General features: G+C 36.6%; 1 protein-coding gene across 1 annotated transcript in view; it reads right to left on the reverse strand.

Moving 5' to 3' along the window:
- The window catches only part of NAALADL2 (N-acetylated alpha-linked acidic dipeptidase like 2), a 406939-nt gene that overhangs the window by 74127 nt on the left and 310742 nt on the right, over positions 1 to 22070 (reverse strand). The window contains exons 10-12 of the mRNA XM_071438045.1: positions 19324 to 19529; positions 17713 to 17832; positions 2052 to 2198 (exon numbers count right to left, since the gene is read on the reverse strand). Coding sequence (XP_071294146.1) covers positions 2052 to 2198; positions 17713 to 17832; positions 19324 to 19529 — 473 coding nt within the window. The remainder of the gene's footprint in view (positions 1 to 2051; positions 2199 to 17712; positions 17833 to 19323; positions 19530 to 22070) is intronic.

The following is a 22070-nucleotide window of genomic DNA, read 5'->3' on the forward strand; positions in this document are numbered from 1 at the left end:
AAATTCTTCCAAGTTTACTTACTTTGAGACTAAAAATGCTGCATATTTTCTGCTGGTGAATAAATGAGCTGCATTTCACCCAGTGCACTTTTACAGCAGTGGCTGAGTTCTCAGAATGCACTTTAGTGGCTCACAGACCCACCACGGGCATTTGCCAGGCAGATTTAACCTCCCCGAGGCTGTGGTTCACTGTATTACGTAATTCCAAGCCAGACAGTTTTACTTACTCTTCTGGCCTGAATGTTTCCTCTTACAACTTTTATTTCCTTGTATTTACTCCTCAGGTTCCTGTCAATGGAAGGTTTTTATAACCTTCTCTCTGCGGACTGGCATCGCTCCGACTGGGGAAGAAATGCATTTCTAAAGCTGACCTGGAGCTGCTGCTCTGGAGGAAGAATCCAAGCACAGGTCTTGGGCTTTTTAACTCCAAACCAGTATTTTCCAGCTGTGGAACAGCATCAGTTTTACCTGACACTGCACGCTGGCTGACAGGTGGGTAAAATAAACAAGTGATGTATATTCCAAAGGAAGAGTGATTCCTGAGTAGGTCACAGCAGTGAGAGAGACAGAAGAGGAAACCAACCTCACAAAATGATGACCCACAAAAGCACATCAGAACAGTCAATTTCTGAACCTGTTTGCCCAAATCTTGTTTTGCAACGAAGCTGACAAAGCTGAGGCATAGTTAAAAAAGCTGGATGGAAACAAACAAGCAAAAACCCCTCCCTGCAAACCAACAGATTTTTATCAGTCCCTAACCTGCCTAACAGAAATTCTTACAATGTTTATTAATATGGCTGTCAACACAGAATAATTTATCTGCCTTATAGTATCTGTCAATAAACAGAATCCACAATAAACAATGGCAATAAACAGTAAAGGATAAACAGATTGCTTGTTTGATAGAACATAGGAGACACAATGAGCTTATCTTCTGGAGGACTGTTAACAACCTGTACAATAAATAACAAAGATATAGCAAATAATCCAAATTTAATCATTTTGTGTGACTTCACTTTTAGGGAAAAATTCCATCCTCTTGCCAAGAGAAATTTACACATTGTGCCAAGCAGATTTATTTCTCACATAAAACAGACCTCATGGGGTCAAGGTCTCCTACAGTCTGTGAAGTGCAGTATGTCTACTTCAAGACTGCAGATTACACTTACCAAGTTTATTTCTAGGAAATGAATTTTCAAGAAGGACAAAAGCTGAATTTTTAACAAAGAACCAAATGTAGAGTGTCATGTTTAAGCAAATATAGAAATATTGTCATTTATGATTTTAATTACATTGATGAGTCATTCTGAGAGACAAAAATGCACATTTACAAGGTTAACTGAACATGAAGAATAACTTTGGATTAAAGTAGACAATAGCCAAGGGAACCTTCAATGTTCATATTGTAAATGTTGCTGGGAAATACTCACTATTTTGATATACTGAATTGTGCAGATTCTTTCTTGTGGTGTGTAGATTGTATATACACAGATCTTGAATGAAAACTATGTGGAAGGTCCAGAGGAATTTTTTGTTGTCACTTAGCAGCTATTCCACATAGGCCTTCCTTCCACCTGCCTTGCAGAAGATGATGGACTGAAAAGAGCCATGGTGTCTGGAAGACTCCAATCAAGCATACAGATCCTTACCACCAATGCTTATCCTAGAGAATCTTATTTTTCTCATGGTATGAAAATGGATATAGAGTGAATTTTGAAAATTGTCACATCCTACTGTGCAGTAAAAAAATACACATCAATACCTGATTCCTCTAAGTTGAAAACAGTCTCAAAAGTTGGGTTAGCTGACATGTAGCCTATAAAACTATCAGCAATACTAAAATTTTTAACACAACATCCTTCAATGTATATCTGTTTCTTTGAATACCATATCCCGACAAAAACACACTTTGAAGCTCTATGGTAATCCTCTGAAGACCTAAAAAAACACACTTAGAGGAGATAAATTTCTACTACAACACAATATAACCTGAGAAAACATAATTCTGTCTTCCTGCTATTTTCATTTTTTCCATTTTTAGTCATAGCTACCTCTGATGCTCTGATGTCCTCATAGGAAAACTGGGTGGCAGGTACTCCGAGGTGGTTGATGAAATAATCTGCATCTCCCTGTATCTGCACAGAACTCACATTGGATCCTGGACATCTTGCCTTTTCCACACAGTTGAAGCTCTGGCTCTGAAAAAAAACGAACACAAATCAAAGCCCTACTTAATTATTTGCACTCAGGCTCTTGAAGACTTCTAGCATGTCTCATTTAAACAGCATTCTTTGGGTTGAAACAACTTTAACATGGCAGAGAGTGAAGTTTGGCTGCAACACGGCTGAGCCTTTCAGAGGACAAAGAAATTCTTATCTGAGGTGGCAGGAGAGGCAAGAGAAGAATTAAGGCACTTGGAAGGCCTCATGCTGGCCAGAAGATTAGAAGGCATCGTGGTGCCTTTTGGAAGATTTTGAGATCTTCAATGGCTCCTAAGGAATCAGTTTTTTATTCAGTTAATAGCATGCTCTGCCACAACAAAAAGCTGAATGGGATTATCATAGTCAATCTAAGATATGTCTGTGAAATGCTGGCAATGTAAAGAACTTCCCACAAAGTAGGGCTTAAGAGAAAAACAGAATTAAAAGGCTAAAGATACCCAATACAAATTTTCTGTGTAAACAATACAATTTTTCTGTGTAGGTTTCTTAAAACAATTCTAGTCAGGGAAATCTTTGCATTTCTTTCACGTAAGTATTTAATGGTGAAATCTTATCAACAGAACTATAATAAACATGGAAACTGGAAATCAAGCCCAGACTGAGTACCATATAATTGTGTAGCTTTTAAATCTACCAGGTAATTAAACACTTAATAAACAGTAGGCATAAAGCAGTTAAACTCTTTCAAGGCTTGCAACATCTATTACAGCAAATAAGCTACTCAGGTTTCTTTTCAAGAATATTACGAAGTTGAAGTACTGGAGATTGTTTGCATTTAGCTAACAGTTTATATAGTATAACATAACTTCCTCACCTCTACCAACAAAATTACAGGCTTTCTAGAAGAATAGCCTAAAATTGGTTCCACTTTAACACAAAAATACAGTAAATTCTGTATATTAAAGTCTCCAAGGTTATCAGGAAAATGTTAGACAGAGACAAATCTCTGTATTTCCCCATTTCAAAATTAGCATAATTATTGCTTCACAGTTTCATTTCAGTGCTGTGAATAATGCAATTGCATATTACACAGTTTAAATAAAGGCTGCAGGGTCTCGTAGAAAATTATTTTAAAATACATTCAAGAAATAGCTTCCATTTCATAAGTAATTTTGAAAGGTGGTTGTATTACTCCTTTTTTTAATCTGTTAAGCATTTCTGCTCCTGCCATTCTTGCATACATTCACAGTAGTTCAAGGCCTGTCCAAAAAGTTCTAACAGAAATGGCAAATACCCAAACAAATTAATTGGAAAAGTTGTTTTAATAATCACAACTGTATCTCCTACAGTCTCTCAAACCCACTGCACAGCACACATCCAGGCAAAAAGCCATGGTTATGATTTTGTGCAGATATCTGTGTACAAGATCCATTGCTCCTTCCAGGAATTACAAGGCAGTTAAGGATCACCCAGTGTTCTACACTGCAGCATAGATCAAACTCTCCTCACTTCACACTGCCCACCACAGCTGGTCAAGATTCATAAGTGATGAGTAGCCTGTTCTTCCTTTAATGTTTAAAGCTCACTGAATGATGTGAAATTGTGAAATACAGCTTTGGACACTTGATTCTGAATATCCACCAACCCCCACTTCTACCAGCCTACCAAGAGCTGAAGAGATGCCTTCCTACAACAACCATGAAATTTAGTTTTTCTTATGCATGAAAGTTTATATATGAAATGTTTACAGCTTTGGTTAAGGGGACCATAAAATATGGTGGTTTGGGGGTTTTATCACCATCCTCGACAGTATAGGATTAATATTTTTATGACAGCAATGTTCAATTCAATAGTACAGCATTTTAAGAGTTTAACTGCTTTATTCCACTTGCACTGTTCTCACACACAAGCCCAACAATAAATATTTAACCCAGCACCAATATAAGAGAATGCTTCACATGCAAGATGCTGTGCTCTTCCAATCTGTTTTTATTGTAATGCAGACTCTACAACACCAGCGTTCTTCAACTCCTTGGCAACAACTGCAAAGCTCATATAGTGTGCTTTGCATTCATTGAAAAAATGAAATGTTTCCCCAGACTAATAGACTTAAAGAATAATAATGCTCTAATATTATTAAAACTAATAAAATAATTAAAAAAAATCTTTAAAAACATATCTAGAATAAACTATTAGCAACACACAACTAACTGCCATTTGAAGAGCAGCCAAACTGTATTTCTTCAGCTGGTTAGCCTTACAAGAAAAACACAGACTGGCTGTATTTAGAGCACTCAGCTGCTCAGGCTGGGCTCCACCATGTCAGTCAAACCCTTCCTTCAGACTGGAGGAAAACCAAGCCCCTGGTGAGCCAGGAATCAAGGAGTGCTTGGTGTCAGTGCAAAGATTCACATGCTATACGTAATTGAATAATTTATTTCTCTGGAGCTCATTTTGGGTGTCAGCACCCCCTTACAGGTTTATGTTACAAATTTGAGAAAATGAAGAGTACCATATGGCAAATCAAATACATTTGAGTTAGTGTCCTAAAACAAATCTGGCACATCTGAAGTATAATCAAATGGGACTTCATCGCAGAACTCATTAGTTAGTTCTGGTTACTACTTTTCTTTACTTGACTCCAGCTTCACTTAAAACATTACCACCTTTTGAAAACGGATTAAAACATCTAAGGAGCTTTCAACAGGGCCAGTAAAGAATGAACAGTTATTCTTACAGTATGTCAGTGCTCCCAGCTTCAGAACTACAACAAGGAAGCTTATTCTTCATGAATAATTGATCTCTATTTCTGAGCTGAATCAGTACCTGTGTCAGGGACTGGTGCAATTAATGACCTGAGATATGAGAGACCGTCTAGAGCAAGTAAAATTGTCTAAAGGAAGAGCTACAGAATTTATTTAATTCATCACAGACCTTGTAAAAATGCAGAAATCAAGAGATTAACATATTTATTACTGTAAATATGTAAATCAACACCAACAGGTAATAAAGGCGAGAGAAAGGACTCTCAGGTCTGCGTCTCTCATCTAAAAACACCTGCCACACTCTAGCAAACAGATCATTAGAGGCAGAAGGTGTGATGGTTCTTAAAAAAAATATTAATAGATGACTGCCAAAGGCTATTAAAAAAACCATGGGGCTTCTAGGAATTGCATCAATCCTATGGCAAGCCTACTTCTGTTTTCTCCCAGCTGCCTATCAGGTTTGGCTACAAACACCCTGTTCTGCTCAGTCTTTATTGATTGATTATACATATTGCTATTGATGCAAATCAGCTCTTTCAGAAATGATTCAGGAGATTTAATATGGCATTTTGCCCTATAGACCTCAAAGTGCTTTTCAAACCAACTAAAGGCAAGCAAGGTATCCAACATTTCTGTTTTGCCCAGTATCATAGAGCAAAACAACTACATAATACATGCACAGCATTTCCCCAATTTTGAGCCTTATCAAACTGACATGATTCAAGTATGTGCATAAAAATAATTCTAAATTATATTCATTCATTCATTCATTCTTTCTCTGTGTAGGAAAAGAAAAGCTAAATGTGGTGGTGATAATTAATATGCTATAGATGGAGAGTAGTTGTGGTTTAAATAGCCTGAATGTTACACACCACTGATGTGATGTATTTGCCTATTTATACAATGTGATCATTTGATTACCTGATTAAAGCTACACCATGAAATCTTATGAGGTAGAGTGACTAAACCTTGCTGCATTTAATTAATGTTATATTAAGATTGAAGTGATTAATTAAAAATGAATAAAATGTTGGTTCCTTACTTCCTTAGCAATTTTTCCTTCCCACTTACACATATCTTCATTTAAACATGTATGAAGCCTTACTGAAAATATCTAAAATCTTAACATGGTTTAATGACCTTTAAGGGTAACATGAAGGCTCTGGTGAAATTCTGTAGCCCTGCAAAATCAGTGACAGGAAAGAGAAATTTAAATCTCAGAAATTGCCCCTGGTTTGGGTTCCTCAGGACTACCACAGTGAAGTGAGAGATGTTCCCTGCACACACACATATTCCACTGAGAGGAACTTGTCACCAGGGAAAAACAACTCCCTCGAGAATTGTGTTTATTGAAAGTCATCAGGGACAAGGAATTCAGCACCATCTGAATCCCTCTGATACTCGTGGACACTGCAGGTGATGCTCAAACAAATCACTAAAACCCCAGGGATTCCCATTAGACAATCTAAATTCCCCCACCACCAAATTACTCTGTGTTTTCATACACAAAAGCACCACACCTGGAAATTCCAAGAGTAAACAGCTTTTTTAGGCTGTGCAGGAAGGTAGAACCGCATTTTCACAAGGAAAAAAACCCAAAAAACCTGCCTTTTAGATAAACCTGATGGCTTTAACATATTTGTTCTTTCAAAAAGCCTGCATGACAGAGAAGGCTTTTCCACCCAGAGGGGAAGAAGAAACTGAAAATGGTGACAAACACAATACTTTCAAAAGGTCAGGTCAAACCAAGATTAGCCAAGACCCAGTTCTGATATTGTATTCAAATTTCTACTGAACCAAGGAAAAGTCAGTTTACCTAAGAAACAGAACCTGCTGAAAATAAAACTCCAGTTGTACCTTTCAAAATTGTGAGAAGCAAATTTTGCATTTCAATAGTGACTTCCTAAAAAAAATGGGAAATTACAATACCAGTGGTTATAAATAATGCATGGAGAAATATCTGTGCTTGGAACAAAAAATTTAAATATATTGCTGCATGTTATACTACTTTGCAAAATGGAGTTATTTTTTATTTAGCTTACAGCTAGAAAAACATGAGACAAACTTAATCCTGTAATTCTTGTTCAAGGCTTTGGTTTCTGTTAAGAAATATTTGCATACCTTTAAATATTTGTCTTATTTTTTAAAAAAACATAACTATCAGTGTAAAGTCTTTAAAATAAATGGTACCTAACAGGACTAAATCACATTTTAGATGCAAAAGTTACATCAAACTGGTAGGAAATACAAAAGCAAGGTAATAAAAAATTATATAGTGTAAATTTAATTTTCTACCCTGCACTTTTTCTACATTTAACTTTATCTACTCACAGTCTTTCTCTGATTCCTGATGCTTGTTACATGATTCTGAATTACATTTATCCTTCCTATAACCAAATTGAAGTCCCATGCCTCATTGAGTCAAATGTACCTGTTGCCAACACTCAGCCAAACTGCTAGGAATTTTAATGGCTTTTTTAAGGAAGGTAAAAATCAAGCAAGTATGTTCCCATTTGATAAGAGATTTTCAGAGCAATCAAATATTTAAAGCTAAAATTACATAGCATGAATTATATAAGTGGCAGGACTGCAATGGGAACGCCATCAGCAGTTCCAAGTATCTCAGTACCTTAAAAATATAAAGTTTAAAAAAAAATTGAGAAACTGTTGCACACACCTTTGGTAGCTGTGTTTCTCCAAAGTATCCACTTACCCCAGAAAATACTGCATTAGAACTCCTTCTGTATTTTTCAGCAGCACAGGAAAAGGCAAACTCTCCAAAACTTTAAAGAGACTTTAAAGACTGAATTTCCATGACCACAGGCTCAGCCTCACTATTCAGTGAGTTACACTTATTGATGGTAAATTTCAGGAAACTGCTTAAAATTGTACTGCCTTATGATGGACAGGCCAGAAAATACTGTATCAAGAGGGAACCTGTCTCCACACCCAAAAGTCAAAACATCAGGTGCTTTTTCCTTTACAGCTTATGCATTTTGATCTAATTTGAATCAAAATGATTTTTGACCATTTGCATTTGTAACTGAAGGATGCAGTCAATCTGTTTTTTGATAATGCAAAAATAAAAACTCTCCTGGACTTAATGGCACTCAAGCTTTTTTTTGCTGTGTTTGTATCACAGTTGTCAGAAATTAGGCCCACAGCTGGGTGTAACGTGGATACTACAGTTTGTAACTAATTTACTACAGTTTTAACTACTCTATTTTACTACAGTTTGTAACTACTCTAATTTACTACAGTTTGTAACTACTCTATTTTACTACAGTTTGTGACTACTCTAATTTACATTTTTCCCAACCATCAGCATTCCCATGTCATGTTTTCTGAGCTACAAAGAATTCAGATATGTGGGATTTCTACCAGAAATGTTTGCTAGCACCACTTCCCATACACCAGCACTTGCCAACGTGCAAACCAGCTCAGCAGACACCCTCATGAGCTTCATCATCAAGCTGACCCAGAAAAGCAGATCTCTGGATGGGTCAGGGGTTTCTCCCACCATTCTGAGATCTTCAATCTGCTGTTTATGAACACAACTTAAACTCATGCATTTCACTAGGAAAAAATAAAAGAAAATAATTTATCCTTGTCCTGTATATTACATGTCTCATATTCCCTGTTCCTCCACATGTATTCCCAATATCCAATACAATATCAGCTCTTTTAAGGGATCCAAGAATCCTGTGGAATCATCCTGCTCATCTCTAACAATGCACACAGAGGCAGGACAGACCCCAACACCACATTACCCAGCCAAGAGGGCACCCATCTACACAACCATGGTATAGCCAGTGCAACAGCCAGGTTTCTTTCAGTGGGGGAGAAATTTGCCATCAAAATCTCTGACTTTATTACTGTAACCAAAGACCAAATTTCAGTTGTAATAGACACAAATGAAGAAACTTTTTTATGGCACAGAACACTGAAAATCAGTGATTCTTTGAAGAACTCTCTTGACACACGGGTAACGATGGCAAATCTTCTCTCATGGCACCAGCGTGGAACAAGGCCAGAGAAATTTACTGCTGACAAAGTTTTACCTTGCTCTGAAACCTGCAGTCTGACACTGAAACTTCTTAATAGCAGCTATGCATGAACAAATCACCCCCTTCAAGCCACACACAAAACCTATTTTTCAGTCTTTGAAATGAAAGTCACTCCCACCATTGCATACGGACCATGAAGGTCAATAAACCACCATCATATTTTTCACATAAAACCCCTCTTCTGGACTTCAATGGGAATTGAGCAAATGGTATAATAACAGTATTTGCACTTAAGAGATCAAGTATCTGTAGAAATTGAATTTTTCAGGAAGATAATCACAAAGCAGATTTATTAAAGTGTGTCAGCACCACAAATGCAGGTCTCTAGGCTCCACTGAGAGATAAATTAAATGATCCAAAAGATGTCAAATGATTTTATTTTTACAGCAGTGGGGTACTGTAATACTCTTTTCCTGACTGGATTCTTCCAACTTTTATCTACTTAAACCACAAGAAAGAGTTCTTGCCTCTGTACAGCAAAACAATAGCAGCAGGGACAGAAGAGAAAACCTTGGAGAAGAGAAAACCCGAGAGAAGGGAAAGGCATATGGTCAAATGACTTTTTCTTTCTGGCTTCCATAGAAGCTCACTTGAACTTGGTTTCAAGAACCATGAAATATTAGGGCTTGGAAGAAGAACTTCAACTACCTGAATAAAATGTGGTTTTAACCAGAACCTGGTTAAAACATGGATTCTAACATGAATCTGATCTAGTCCAAGGAACTTTGAAAAACTTTTCAACAAAACACACAGTAGTCAGCTATCACCCAAAACTCATCATACATCTAAATGATGTGTTTCTTTGTGCTCTGAAAATTAGGATTATTATCTGAGATCTTTCCAAAACCTAAGCAAAGCATTGAACAGGGATACTGTAATTTCTATGTACTGTCAAGTACTACAAGACTAAAAACACATTTAAATTTTGTTAAGGAAATGTGGAGTTTTATTAATAAGTTTTCAGGGATATGTCACTGCTTTTTCATAGAAAACAGGGAAATGGAGAAAGGCTGATAATGTATTTTATTTCAGAACTGATCAGCAGACTTCTACAGACAACTGATAGTTTCTAACTACTGCACAATATAATCTAATTAAAATATCTATAACATTATATTTCAGGTTTCATCCTCCAAATTCTGATCTTTAAAAGTTAATTCTGATGCAATAAAATTGAACTTTCTGAAACAATGCTTACACAGTCTGTAAGGGAGAAATGTTTGCACTGCACAAATTGAGAAAACAAATTGACATGTTCTGTAAAGTGCAATCCAGAGCTATTTACTCTGGTAAGGAAGACTAATGAACGCTACATATATATATATATTTCTGAGAATACTAAATAATACAGCATCTACATGAATTTTCAAAGGTGCAGATTCTAGTCAGCAGTGTGGAAAAAAATTACTTCACAACCCAATATATTTTAATGGGCTAAAGCTATTGAAACGCATAAACATGAGCTCATTTTTTTCCTCAATATTAAATCTTTCTCTGTGCACTCCACTTGCCAGAGTTTGTATCTCTGGCCTCACTGCTATAATTGCATATGCAAATAATTGTATGGATAGAAGCTCCCTTCTAGTGCTGAATCACCTGTTGAAGGTAGAGCATTGAGCCTTTTTTTAAGTAATTATACAGTAATTACCTAATCAAAACATGGATGTTACAAAGCAGAGGAGCCAGCAGCTCTCCTGAACTCCTTTTGAAAGAAAACTTAAAGCATTTAAAGTGTTAAAATAGAAGGCTACAAAAGAAGTTTTGAAATCCCTTTCAATGCTCTGCCAGGAGACAAAGGTTGGAGCTGTGTGACCTTTAGCTGCCAAAAGAAAGCTTTTTGCACAACCTCCAGGAAAACTATTTCTTGCATTTTGGCTTTTCCTGACATCTGAGATTATCTGCTGTAAAATTTTCTCTGTTCTATTCAGTGAAGTCCCATTCTGTGTGCACTTTGAGACAGGAGTAATACTATGGGAATTGTGGCTCTTTGACTCAATAAATAAAAATCCCTCTCAACTATGTTACTAATTAAAACCTCAGGAATAATTTGGAAAATACAGGTATTTTCCACATATATTAAACTGGCTTGAAATTGCTTTTGAAATTTCACATTCCCTGTTTATGGTGTCCCAAAAGTCTCCCTTCTAGCTCTGTTTAGTCTTTTTATTTACACTAGACAAGACATCATCACCAGAATCTGCTTGTGGTATACAGATGGAGAATTAACAAACCAGGCAAATCCCAGAATAATTCAAGTTTATGCTTGTGATTATTCAAACTATCACAGCTTTAAATGGATTTGGAATGACTTTCCTCACACCTGGTTTTAAAGAATTCATCAAAGGTTTTCTAACTTCTTGCCAATAAATTTGCCTAAGTTAAAATTTTAAGATTTTTTTTTCTTTTTGATGACTGACCAGGTGAGGTGTTTGGGGATTTCTTTTTTTTTCCCCTTCCTAAATTTGAGTATTTCTTATATAAGTATGTCTAAACAAGAGACACAGAAGTTCAATTAACAGCCTTAAAGCAATCAAGCTTTTGTTTTCACATGTAAGAGCTGTTACTGCAACAACACTGTGAAATAAAAGGGGGGGCAAATTTATGTAACAAAAATATGCCAATCACCACAATTTTGAGTTGATTTTTAAACCTGAACCCTAGAAGAGACATAAGAGTCCCCCAAGCATGACAAGGGTCCATGTTAAAAGAGAACTTCCAACCTCAAAATCTCTCAACATGAGCAAGAATTCCAGACTCTTCCCTGCACCCACTGGAGCTCCGGTCAACATTTTCACCTCAGTTACTGGTTTACCATTCTACAGAGGTACTTCTACTCTTCCTGGGAAAAATAGCTTGAAAAACACCCAAACTGAAACAAAAAACCCCAAAGAAACAACAACAAAAAACCCCCATTCAAACCAAAAACCCCCACACCTTCCCAGGTTTCTACAAACCTTCCGTTCTTCCCACTCCTCTGACTTCTGTAACCTGCTCAGTGCTCTATGAAACAGCTCACAATTTTACAACATAAAAGAGAGGCACATCATGTAAAAACAACCATCTTCCTGCTTGTCCAATCAATCCCAGCCCCAAGGCACACTGAGGCAGGGGGAGCAGAATGTGTCAAAGAGCACCTGGAACCCTCTTCCTGGCAGGAGTGAGGTTCAGCACGCTCAGGCCACACTGATGCTTCTGGCAAGGTTAAATACATATGGCATTACTGAAAATAGGTCACCTTTTTATTTATAACAAACAAATGGTCTGCTTTTCACTACCCAGGTGCTTTTTTTTTCCAATTAAGATGTGCAGAATGAGGAGTAAATTGTGCTGCACAAGATTTTGATTCTTTTCCTGTGACATGCAGAACTAAAGCCCATGGATGCAGCTGTTTTGGATCAAAAAGCACTAAACAGACTGTTTGTACATTACACATTTCAGTTTATATTAATTTCTTATCAATTCCGATTTAGAGGAGCTTTCTTTCTTTCTGGTTATTTGGCCATACACCTGATTTCTGCATGTGCATTTCTTTCCCATGGGCTGTTTGTGTAGTACAGCTTATACCTATTGAGTCAATTTAATTTCATTCAGCAACACAGTTAATAATGATGAGAGAAATATCAAGAGAAACTTTCAATGATTTCTGTTTATGTAGAAACTTTAAAATATCCAGAGCTCAATCTATCTTCTTTTGTAAGAATTGAAAGTTTACTTTTAAACTCTCTACTTGAAAGGTTTTTCTATCGCTAAGAAAACATCTTTCTATTATCATGAAAAAGTCAGTTCTGAAGGGAAATAATCAAGATGAAATTAAACAAAAGAGTATTTAGACAGAAGTGAAGTTAATTTTTCTAATACTGTAGTCTGGCTAAAGTGTTTGGAAGGGAAAAACAATTCCCTTACATGGTACAGCTCATTATATGAGACAATATTAACTCAATTGGGCAATAGAAAACTTAAACCAAACCCCATTTTTGCAGCAAAAAAGGAATTGCTTACCTACTCCAGTACCACACCTGAACGTAATAAAATATTCAGATTTATTCAGTTTCATCCACAAGGGCTATTTAAATAGACATTTACATTTCAAACCAAGAAAACCTTTCTGAAAATATACATCATTTACATCTCTATTAGAAATCTATGTAAATACAAGGAAGGACATGGAAGCAGAAAGCTTGAGTCATCAGGAACAAAGGAATTGTTCTCCAGTAAGAACACAGCTGGAAAACTCATTCATTATTACATTATGCTTTGCTAACAAACTCTTTTCTCCACATTTGACATTAATAGTATTTTCATAACAGCAAAATATATGAGTAGGTTAAATTACTCACTGTCTGAATTGTCATTAAAGTAATAAAATTATTCTATTTTGAAGAGTGAAAAAATATGTAACAGTGGACAAAGCAGCATTTTATGAAAAGGAAAAAGTGGCCAGAAGATGCAAACAAAACCTCCTGCAAATCAAATCCCTCATTAAATGAAACATTTCACACTGGAGAAGCAGCATCTTAATTAATTTAATAGAAGTGTCAATGAAGTATTGCCAATTATATTAACAGCATCATTCTAACACAGTTAGGGATTCCTGAGATAGAAGTTTGCAGCATAAACTTCTGATTCTCAAAGAGATTTTCCTTTGCTCTCAACACAAACATAAAAAGTAAAACCAGCAATCAAATCTCACACTAAAAGTGATAATTGGTAAAGACTGAAAGCTCGTGGGGAAGCAATAGTCTTCTGTTATAAGACATAGAACAAGCAATTCAAATAATCATGTTTTTCTTATTTACAACTACTGATATATGACACTAGGAGATTCCCTATTAATGCTGACAATCTTAAAAAAATGAGAAACACATAGAAGCTGGAAGAAGAGAATTGATGCTGACATTAATGTAAGATTTTATTTTTTTTAAATAAAGACATAATGATAGTAACATCTATGTAGAAGTTTATCTTTGGCTCCACTTCATAAAGAAAAAAGAACTTTCTGTCAATAACACCAGCTTTAAATGTAGAGATGTTTTAAGCCTTTTGCTCCATTAGTGGAAACAAATACTGATATATAGCATGGAACAATACTTGGCACAGTCATTTTTAATGATCAACTCGTTCATCAATAGCTGTAAATCACTCCTTTCCTGGGGAGACAGGAGCAGTAAGTTCTGTTGGGCTCAGCAGTAACAGCAGACTTGGAGTCTGATGGTCACACAATCAGTTAAAAGACAACACCAATGAATTTATGGTTCATAATAACTTTTTTTTTCTTTGTGACATGTCCATTATAGAAAAAATCATTAATGGCCTTATTTACAGAGAATGAATCCCAGCCTTGAACAAACCCAATTTACCAATGACACTCTGCCAACAAATGCTGATTCACCAACTGAGCAAGCGAATTAACCATCATTTTCTGTACAAAATAACAGTAGACAAAAACATAACTTGGCAGTCCTTCCCTCTTGTTAATGTGGACACTAATTAGTTATATAAAAAATATTTGAATTAAATATGTCAAGGTCTCAGAACTGTTTGAGTTCCTCTTCGCTTAATTAATCCAAATATTTAAATTCCCTTCTTCGTGTAATTTGGTGTTTCAACCAGAATCCCACAGACAGGCATATAAAATTATTATTTGCAGACTGCTTATGAAGCTCCCTTTTGAAACCTGCAACTAATATGAAGATATAATCCCTTTATACAAAACATTCTTTAAGAAACGTGGTCTCTGGTAATTAGCCAAGCACTTATTCTATTCTCTGATTGCCAGACCTCACATAGCAGACAAGTTATTAGGTTTCCTGATTCTTCTTTTCATTGTTGATGTCAGAAAATCCTTACAAATATCATTTCAGCTAAAACTTCTTTCCTAATTTTCCCAGAAATTAAGGGGAAAAAGATATTGTGAAAGCTGCAGTGATTAGCAATTGTCCAATATTTTATTTAAAAAAAAAAAAGAGAGAAAGTAAAAACTGCTGCGTGCATTGGCCCATCTTAGTTTGCTATTTTCCCACAGTTCTCTTTAAATTATGTTCCTTGCAGCATCTACAGAGTGCTCTGCACTTAGTGTGATTATTACTTGTGTTCCCTTTCACAGGATGAACTACAGGTTTTTGGTTTTTTTTCATTGTTATCCCCAGGATCCTAGCATTTATACTCTGTAGGCTTTTCTAACATAAATTAATTTTCCCTAGGAATACATTCTCCCTCTCACACACAACTTTAGCACTACAGTGAGCACTGAACAAAACCCAAAAATGGTGAGATTTCAGTCTCCCTTACCTGCAAACAATGTTACAACCCTGTTTAGCAATAGAAGGAAAAATAATGACTGACAGTTTCTTTTGTTGTGGGCTAAAAATGGACTTAAATTATGAGTTCTACCATTGAATCCATAGGCACAGTTCAAGATCTTCCATGTATTCACAAACTATGGAAAACTTCTATCCAACTAAACGAGACAGACTAATCTATCTTTTAATTTTAAAATGGACTGATACCATTAATTCTAAATTTATCTTTCACCTTCTTTTTTGTTCTAACCTATATTCAGAGCTCACAAAAATTAAAATGATCCTCTTCTCTCATTAGAACTTTTAAGCTCTGCAACTCGCACCTGGTAGCAAGAATCTCATGTGAACAGACTCACAATTTCTTCAAGATGAGATGAGCTCCAAAAAGTCACATCTCAGCCCATTTGCAGTGTCATAACTTACAGGTAATCTGTAATTACATTGTCTTCCTGGCAAGTGCTGGAAGTAATATCAATATTCTTTATAAGCAGATCAGTCTTCCAGAGAAAATCTCCTGGACACATGGCAAACTGTGAGTGCCCATGGGAACACACCAGGATCTGTGCTTGGCTGCTCCATCACTGTCAGTAATTTGATATGAATTCAGAAATCTAGCCAGCATTTGGAAGCAATAACTCCTATAAATCTTTTTAATGCCACAAACTGTATGACAGTTATTTTAATTACAAATACTAATATCCTACAGAAAGGAAAGCCATACAGATAAAATGCTCACATGCATTTTATCCTTTACTTTTTAAATGGGGCTTTAGGATAACCATGAAGACGGGATGCACTCTCAAAATTAAAGAATCAGAAGTGAGATGGAAGGTATTTACTGGGACTTAAAAAAAAAAGAAAAAAAGACATTCCAGTCACGTTTTATTAATTAACAGGTGCAAGGCAAGGCTGCTAAGAGGGGCTCCTTCCATACTGCTGAACAGAACACAACTGCTATTACAAGAATTACAAAATATTATTTAACACCACAGAAATACACAGAAGTTTGCTTCCTTTTCAAAACAGAGGGCACGAATGTAATGCTCATACTAATATGGCATTTATTAGGATGAAAAAATTGAGTCTTAATAAACTGATAGATAATAAAGAGACTGCTGAAAAGCTCCAGACAATTTAGTTTTCAGATCACTGTCATAGATTGTGTTGTACAGACAAAGAAATAAAATGAGAAAAAACCAAATAGCTCAAGGATAATAATAAACTTACTCCCCTAAATGGCAAATTCTTGTTTTAATGGAGATAGAACTGCCAACACCACTAGGTTAGCAAAAGGCTAGCAACTTTTCAGGGTAGTATTTCTTACAAATACAATAGCTAACACTGATAACAAAATTTGAATTGACATATCCATAACACCTGCAGACTCACATATATAAATAATTTTCCACAAATGGAAGCTTTTTTTCCTCTGAAATGATGTTGCCTCACAGTTTTCATAATACTTACAGAGAATAAATCATAAATAATAAATTCTTTCCATGAGGAAATTACCACTTAGACACTGAACAGGAGAAGTGCTTAAGACATTGCTAAGAAGCAATTTACTGATATCATTTTACTAACTTAGTTGAACAATTGCCAAGCCAGATCAGTCTTAAACTGCATTTAATCCAAGATGCAGCTTTGAGGAGTGTTTTTTACCAAATGCTTCAGAGGCAAGTCAAATAAACATCAGAGTAAGTATTCATTTGGCAAACGTACAGAAAAATACATCTAAAAACATAATTTATGGAAGTGAAATTGAACTCCATTTTATGCATACCATTTCTCACTGGTTTTGTAATTTTAGAACGTGCCTTACACCATTTTCCATTCATGTAAAATATTGACAAATTCAGAAAGCTCAGGAGCAGCAGTGGGGTCATTAGCTGAAGGCCTGTGTGCCCTTACAGATGTGGAATGTTCTGACTCCAGATGAGCTGCACAGGCATGGCTGAGCACTGAACCTGACATACTCACTTCAGACAGAATTTATTATGGTAGGAGCAACACTCTCCCTGTGTGTCATGTTACATCTGGTAAATATACAGGTTTAAATGCAAACTGAGAAACAGTCTGGAAAGACCTGATTAGGATGAGAAAAATGTGCTCTGTGCTGAAGAATAACAAATATGTTACTTTAAAGCTGCCAAAAGGTAAAAAAGCTGTAGGGCATGCAAGTATGCTCAGACCTCGTCTAACAAACAGGTGAAACAAGCTATTCCTTCCAACCTCTCAATCTATTATTTTTTAAAATAAAATTTACCCTGTTTACTTAAAAAAAACCCAAACCAGTTCATGTGTATCTGTGAGGTTAAAATTCTTAAATGAAATAACGACCTATTGCTGTGTAATGTCAACTGATCTCAACCATGTAACCTCATAAACTACAGGTGAAACCAAATATTTTATTTCTAACCTCTGCTGCCAGCTGCTGAAGAGAAGGGGATGCCACGGGCCGTAAGGTTGAGTTGCCTGTGACTGGATTATGGAGGCTGATGTAGGCCACAACGTTTCTTTGAAGAATGCTCCTGAGATCCTACAACACAAGCATAAAAATGGTTACTACCCTGCATCATTATAATTAAGGCTGGTTTTGTTCTTTTGGTTGCTTCTAGGGGAAAACTGCACCCTACATTTCCATCCTCTGTGATTCCTGAGTATTAGTTAACTACTGCATCTCACAATATGCTCTTGTAAACTTCAAAGGATCTCTCAGTGCTATTTCTCTCTATAGCAGAAGTTATAATTCCATTTCACACATCATCTAAAGAAAATGCAAACAGGTCTGGGAGGAATTAAAAATTACTACACTTGTAAGGCCAAAAATGAAAACATTACACACTGTGAAACAACATGATGGCCTTTTAAACTTATGCCTTACAGAAGACAAACTTCAAAAGCAATCATTATCAACAGTTAAATGGACTCAAACATTCAGAGACAAAACTCAGATTTGAATTGCATAACTTTCCCAGTGTTTTCATTTTATTATTTTTTTAGACTATAAAAATAGCATGTACAAACTGTTTCAATTATTATCTCTTTTTTAAAAGGATCCCCTTTGCCTTCTCAGTAATGAGTTCCTCTTTGCATGAAGTGGCTCTTTATATTGAACAGAAGGGGTGTAACGCAATTACATCTGATGCAAAGCTGACTTGAAGTGGAACTAAACAAATTTTGCTTCCAGCCTGGATCTTTTCAATTTGATTTTTTCACCCCCTCTTGTTTCTGAAGAATAATCATGTTGGAAGTATGAAATCTCAATGAGGGCTAGCTGCTTCTTATGCATGGTAAAAAGCAATTAACTCTTTATTTTATCTACTGTTTTAATTCATTGAACCATTAGAGTTGGAAAAGAGGCCATGAAATTCTCTGCCTAGAAGAGTAGCAACTCCTTTAATTTATGACCTGAAGTCTACTTTAGCCATGTATGATCATCAATACTTTTTGAGGTATTTTCTTTCAACCAGCTGATTCCCATTCTGTTGAAAGTAAGAGCCCAAGGAATTGTCTGTCTGGGACTGTGTCCAGCTCCTCAGCACAGACCTGTGAGAAGTGAATCAGCACTAGCCATGGAGACACTGCTAGGTTTAATTCATGTGAACCATAGCATGGTTCTCTTCTTTCTCTCTTGATTCACTTCTCTTCACACTAAGCCAATAGATGAAAAATTATTAAATATTAAACCCTCAAGAAGGTGAAAAAGCTTTCTAAGCTCTTTCTGTGCCTGTGCTGTTTTTTGAGGTTTTCCTCCCTCTGTCAAACCCTGTCAATGCCCTTTCACAAAGCTGTGCTGCACCAGGGAGGGAAAGCAGCTCCCAAGGGTGCTGTACGTGCAACCTCCCCAGCCATGGCAACATCCTGGCACCTCATTAGCCCAGGAACGCCTCAATTACCCTGGACTGGCTGTGCAGTACATGAATGAACACAGACAGACCTCAGAGGGCAGCTAATGAGCCACAATTCCCACGTGGTCATTTCCCATGTTCAGCAGAAGGAACGCTCCGTGCAGCGAGAGCCGTTTTACCTCAGCCCACTCGTAGGAGCCGACGTTCCCCAGGGCTGTTCCTCCCCACGAGCAGAAGAGCAGGGTCCTGTCAGGCCTCCAGCCCCTCCTCACCTCTGGCATCAGGGCTTGGAGCAGGGCAGTGATCACAGCAGTGCTGCTGGCCCAGCCTTGCCCACCATGGCCCTGCAAACTGCTGTGATGGCTGCCAATGATGATGTATCTGTCTGAAATGAGGAATAAAAAAAAACTGAAAAACTAACTTTTTTTTTTTGTTCTGGATACTCAGATTAAAAGAATTCCAAACAACCCTAAAAATGAACTGTATTAGTAGTGTGTAATGTCATTAATGCAACAAAATCCGTCAACAAAAAAGTATATGATGACATGCAAGACAATCATACAACAATCATACACAAAACTGTGAGTGCTACTTAAAAATTAACTAGTAGATAAATCCATGTGTACAGTTTCCTAAATTAATCCCCATACCTTTGCCTTCCATGTTTGCTTATTGCTCTCCTTATAGATCTGATATAGACCATTTTTTATAGACCATCATGCTCAGAGTAGTGTTATGAAAAAAACACAAAAAAATAAGCAGGAAATGCTCCTCAATAAACATCAGCATCCAGAAAAAAAAACCCAAAACAAAACAAACCAACCAAAAAAACAAAAAACCAAAAGGTGTGGCAGTACAGTGGGAAACAAAGAAAATACACAAAGTATTAGTACTCCCTCACCTGGAAGACTGTGTTCAGTGCTCACCAACCTATCTCAAAAAAGACATGGCAGAAACAGCAGTGGAGCAGCTGGCAAGCAGATTAGAGATGATCAGGACTTAGCCTTATGTGGAAGGAGACAATAAAATACCTGGACTGCAAGTTTGGAGAGGAGACATGACAGAGGGATAGAGATAATGAATGATACAGGTATGGTAAGTCACACCTAGCAGCTGTGTTAATGCTGGAAGAAAGCATTTTATAGAATGAAAGGCAAGACTTTCAGCCTGAAATAAAAAAATATGCCTGTGGTTACTCACTGAAAAAAAACAAACCATAAAACAAACACACTTTTTTTTCCAGAAAAATAAAATTAAATCTTAATCACTCGAGGCATTATATATAACCCTAATACCACTCACAAGGGAGGAAAATCCCCTTATTTTACTCCAGAACCAATGATGTGTTATATCCCATTAAATAACACGACCGACTGGTGTGACTGAGGCCTGTCAAGAAGTCCAAGCAGAATTATTCTGAACAAGGTATTAAACTATTAGACCTCCTGTGTGAGATGAATTCACAACCCTCTTTGAAGGATTGTTTACTGGTTTTGCTCTGATATTTTGTTAAGTCTCCATCTGGCCCAGATCTAGACTTTTAAAGGTGTTTTTTTCCCCTATTTCAGGATATCAATAGAAAACATGAGAACAGTTATCAGCAGTGAGGAACAGTGGTGCCAGACCCACAGCAACCCCTGAGTGTCATTTGGGTTCCAAAAAGTGGAAAAGTTTTCTTTTTCTTTCTTTAACCAAGTGAACTCATTCACCTGCTGTCAGTTGATCACAATGCAGCAACAGATTGCTGCACATTGCCCACATCTTGTATTTGCTTATAAAATTAAAATATCTACTCAGTATGTTTTGCAGTGACTGCTGCCTGGGAAGAATATTAATAGAACACTTTGATTAAAAAAGCATTCTCTATCAAACTGGAGTTTACCAGCATTGTTCAACAAAATATTTGAACATGTTGTTTGATAAGGAATCAAAAATGCTTTACAAAGAGATGATTTTTAATGTACCCGTAATACAATATTTTCAATCAACTTTAGGGGTGTGTAGGTATGGAAATGAGAATTTCTTTCTAAAAACAGATATGCAAAGTGTCAACCTAGATTTACATAATAATTTAATGTAACAAAATGAAATCTAAATCATATAATTTTGCATCTTGTGTGTTGCACCAGGATATGCTTAATTATAGGTTGCATTGACAATGAAAAAAACATAGGATTTTCAACTCATTAAATAACAGGAATTAGGAACCCAAATGAACGGCCTTACACGCCTCTAGGTCATTAATGGAAGTGCCACTAACACAGGGGGATCAGGCAGGATCAATGCTTGCCTGTACAATAATTTCTGTTTAGCCTGTGAACAGACCATGTGAGAGGAGAGACACTTTATTAGAATAATACAGGATATTTTGATTGAGAAGGAAGCATCAACTTGCTGCTGGAGATGCCAGCTGAATGAGCAGGAGCAAAACATAGCAGCTGGTGCCTCCTTTGAAATTGTTCATCTTTGCACATCTCTCCCTCAGATAGAGGCAGAGCCCTAAAGCAAATGACTGCAGGAAAAGCAGGGGAGACAGGATGGTCATGCTTGCAGAGGCTGCAGCTGTCCTTGCTCAGAATCACATGGCAAAAATGAAAAGAAGAGAAAGAACTGGAGATAGAGGAAAAAATACCCATCAGATACCCTTGAAGGTGATAAGACAGGATAGTGTTCAGGTTAGTGATGGGCTGTACAACAGGGATTTATCATTAAAAAGAGTTTCTTTATCCTGGCTTCTCTTGTTATACATCCCAACTTCAACCATGTCCAAGAGAGCTATAAAATCAGTGTTGTTACGTTTTTTGGTTTTTAAAATGTTACCAACTATCACATTTCATCTATTCCTAATGATTTTAACATCTTACACTTCAGATGCTCGTTCTTACTCCTCAGATCAAATGCCAGCTAATGTCAGCATCACAGAGAT

This window comes from Agelaius tricolor, unplaced genomic scaffold, assembly GCF_023055355.1.
Source record: "Agelaius tricolor isolate 1412-34295 unplaced genomic scaffold, bAgeTri1.0.p SCAF_12, whole genome shotgun sequence".
In the NCBI taxonomy this organism is placed as follows: domain Eukaryota; kingdom Metazoa; phylum Chordata; class Aves; order Passeriformes; family Icteridae; genus Agelaius; species Agelaius tricolor.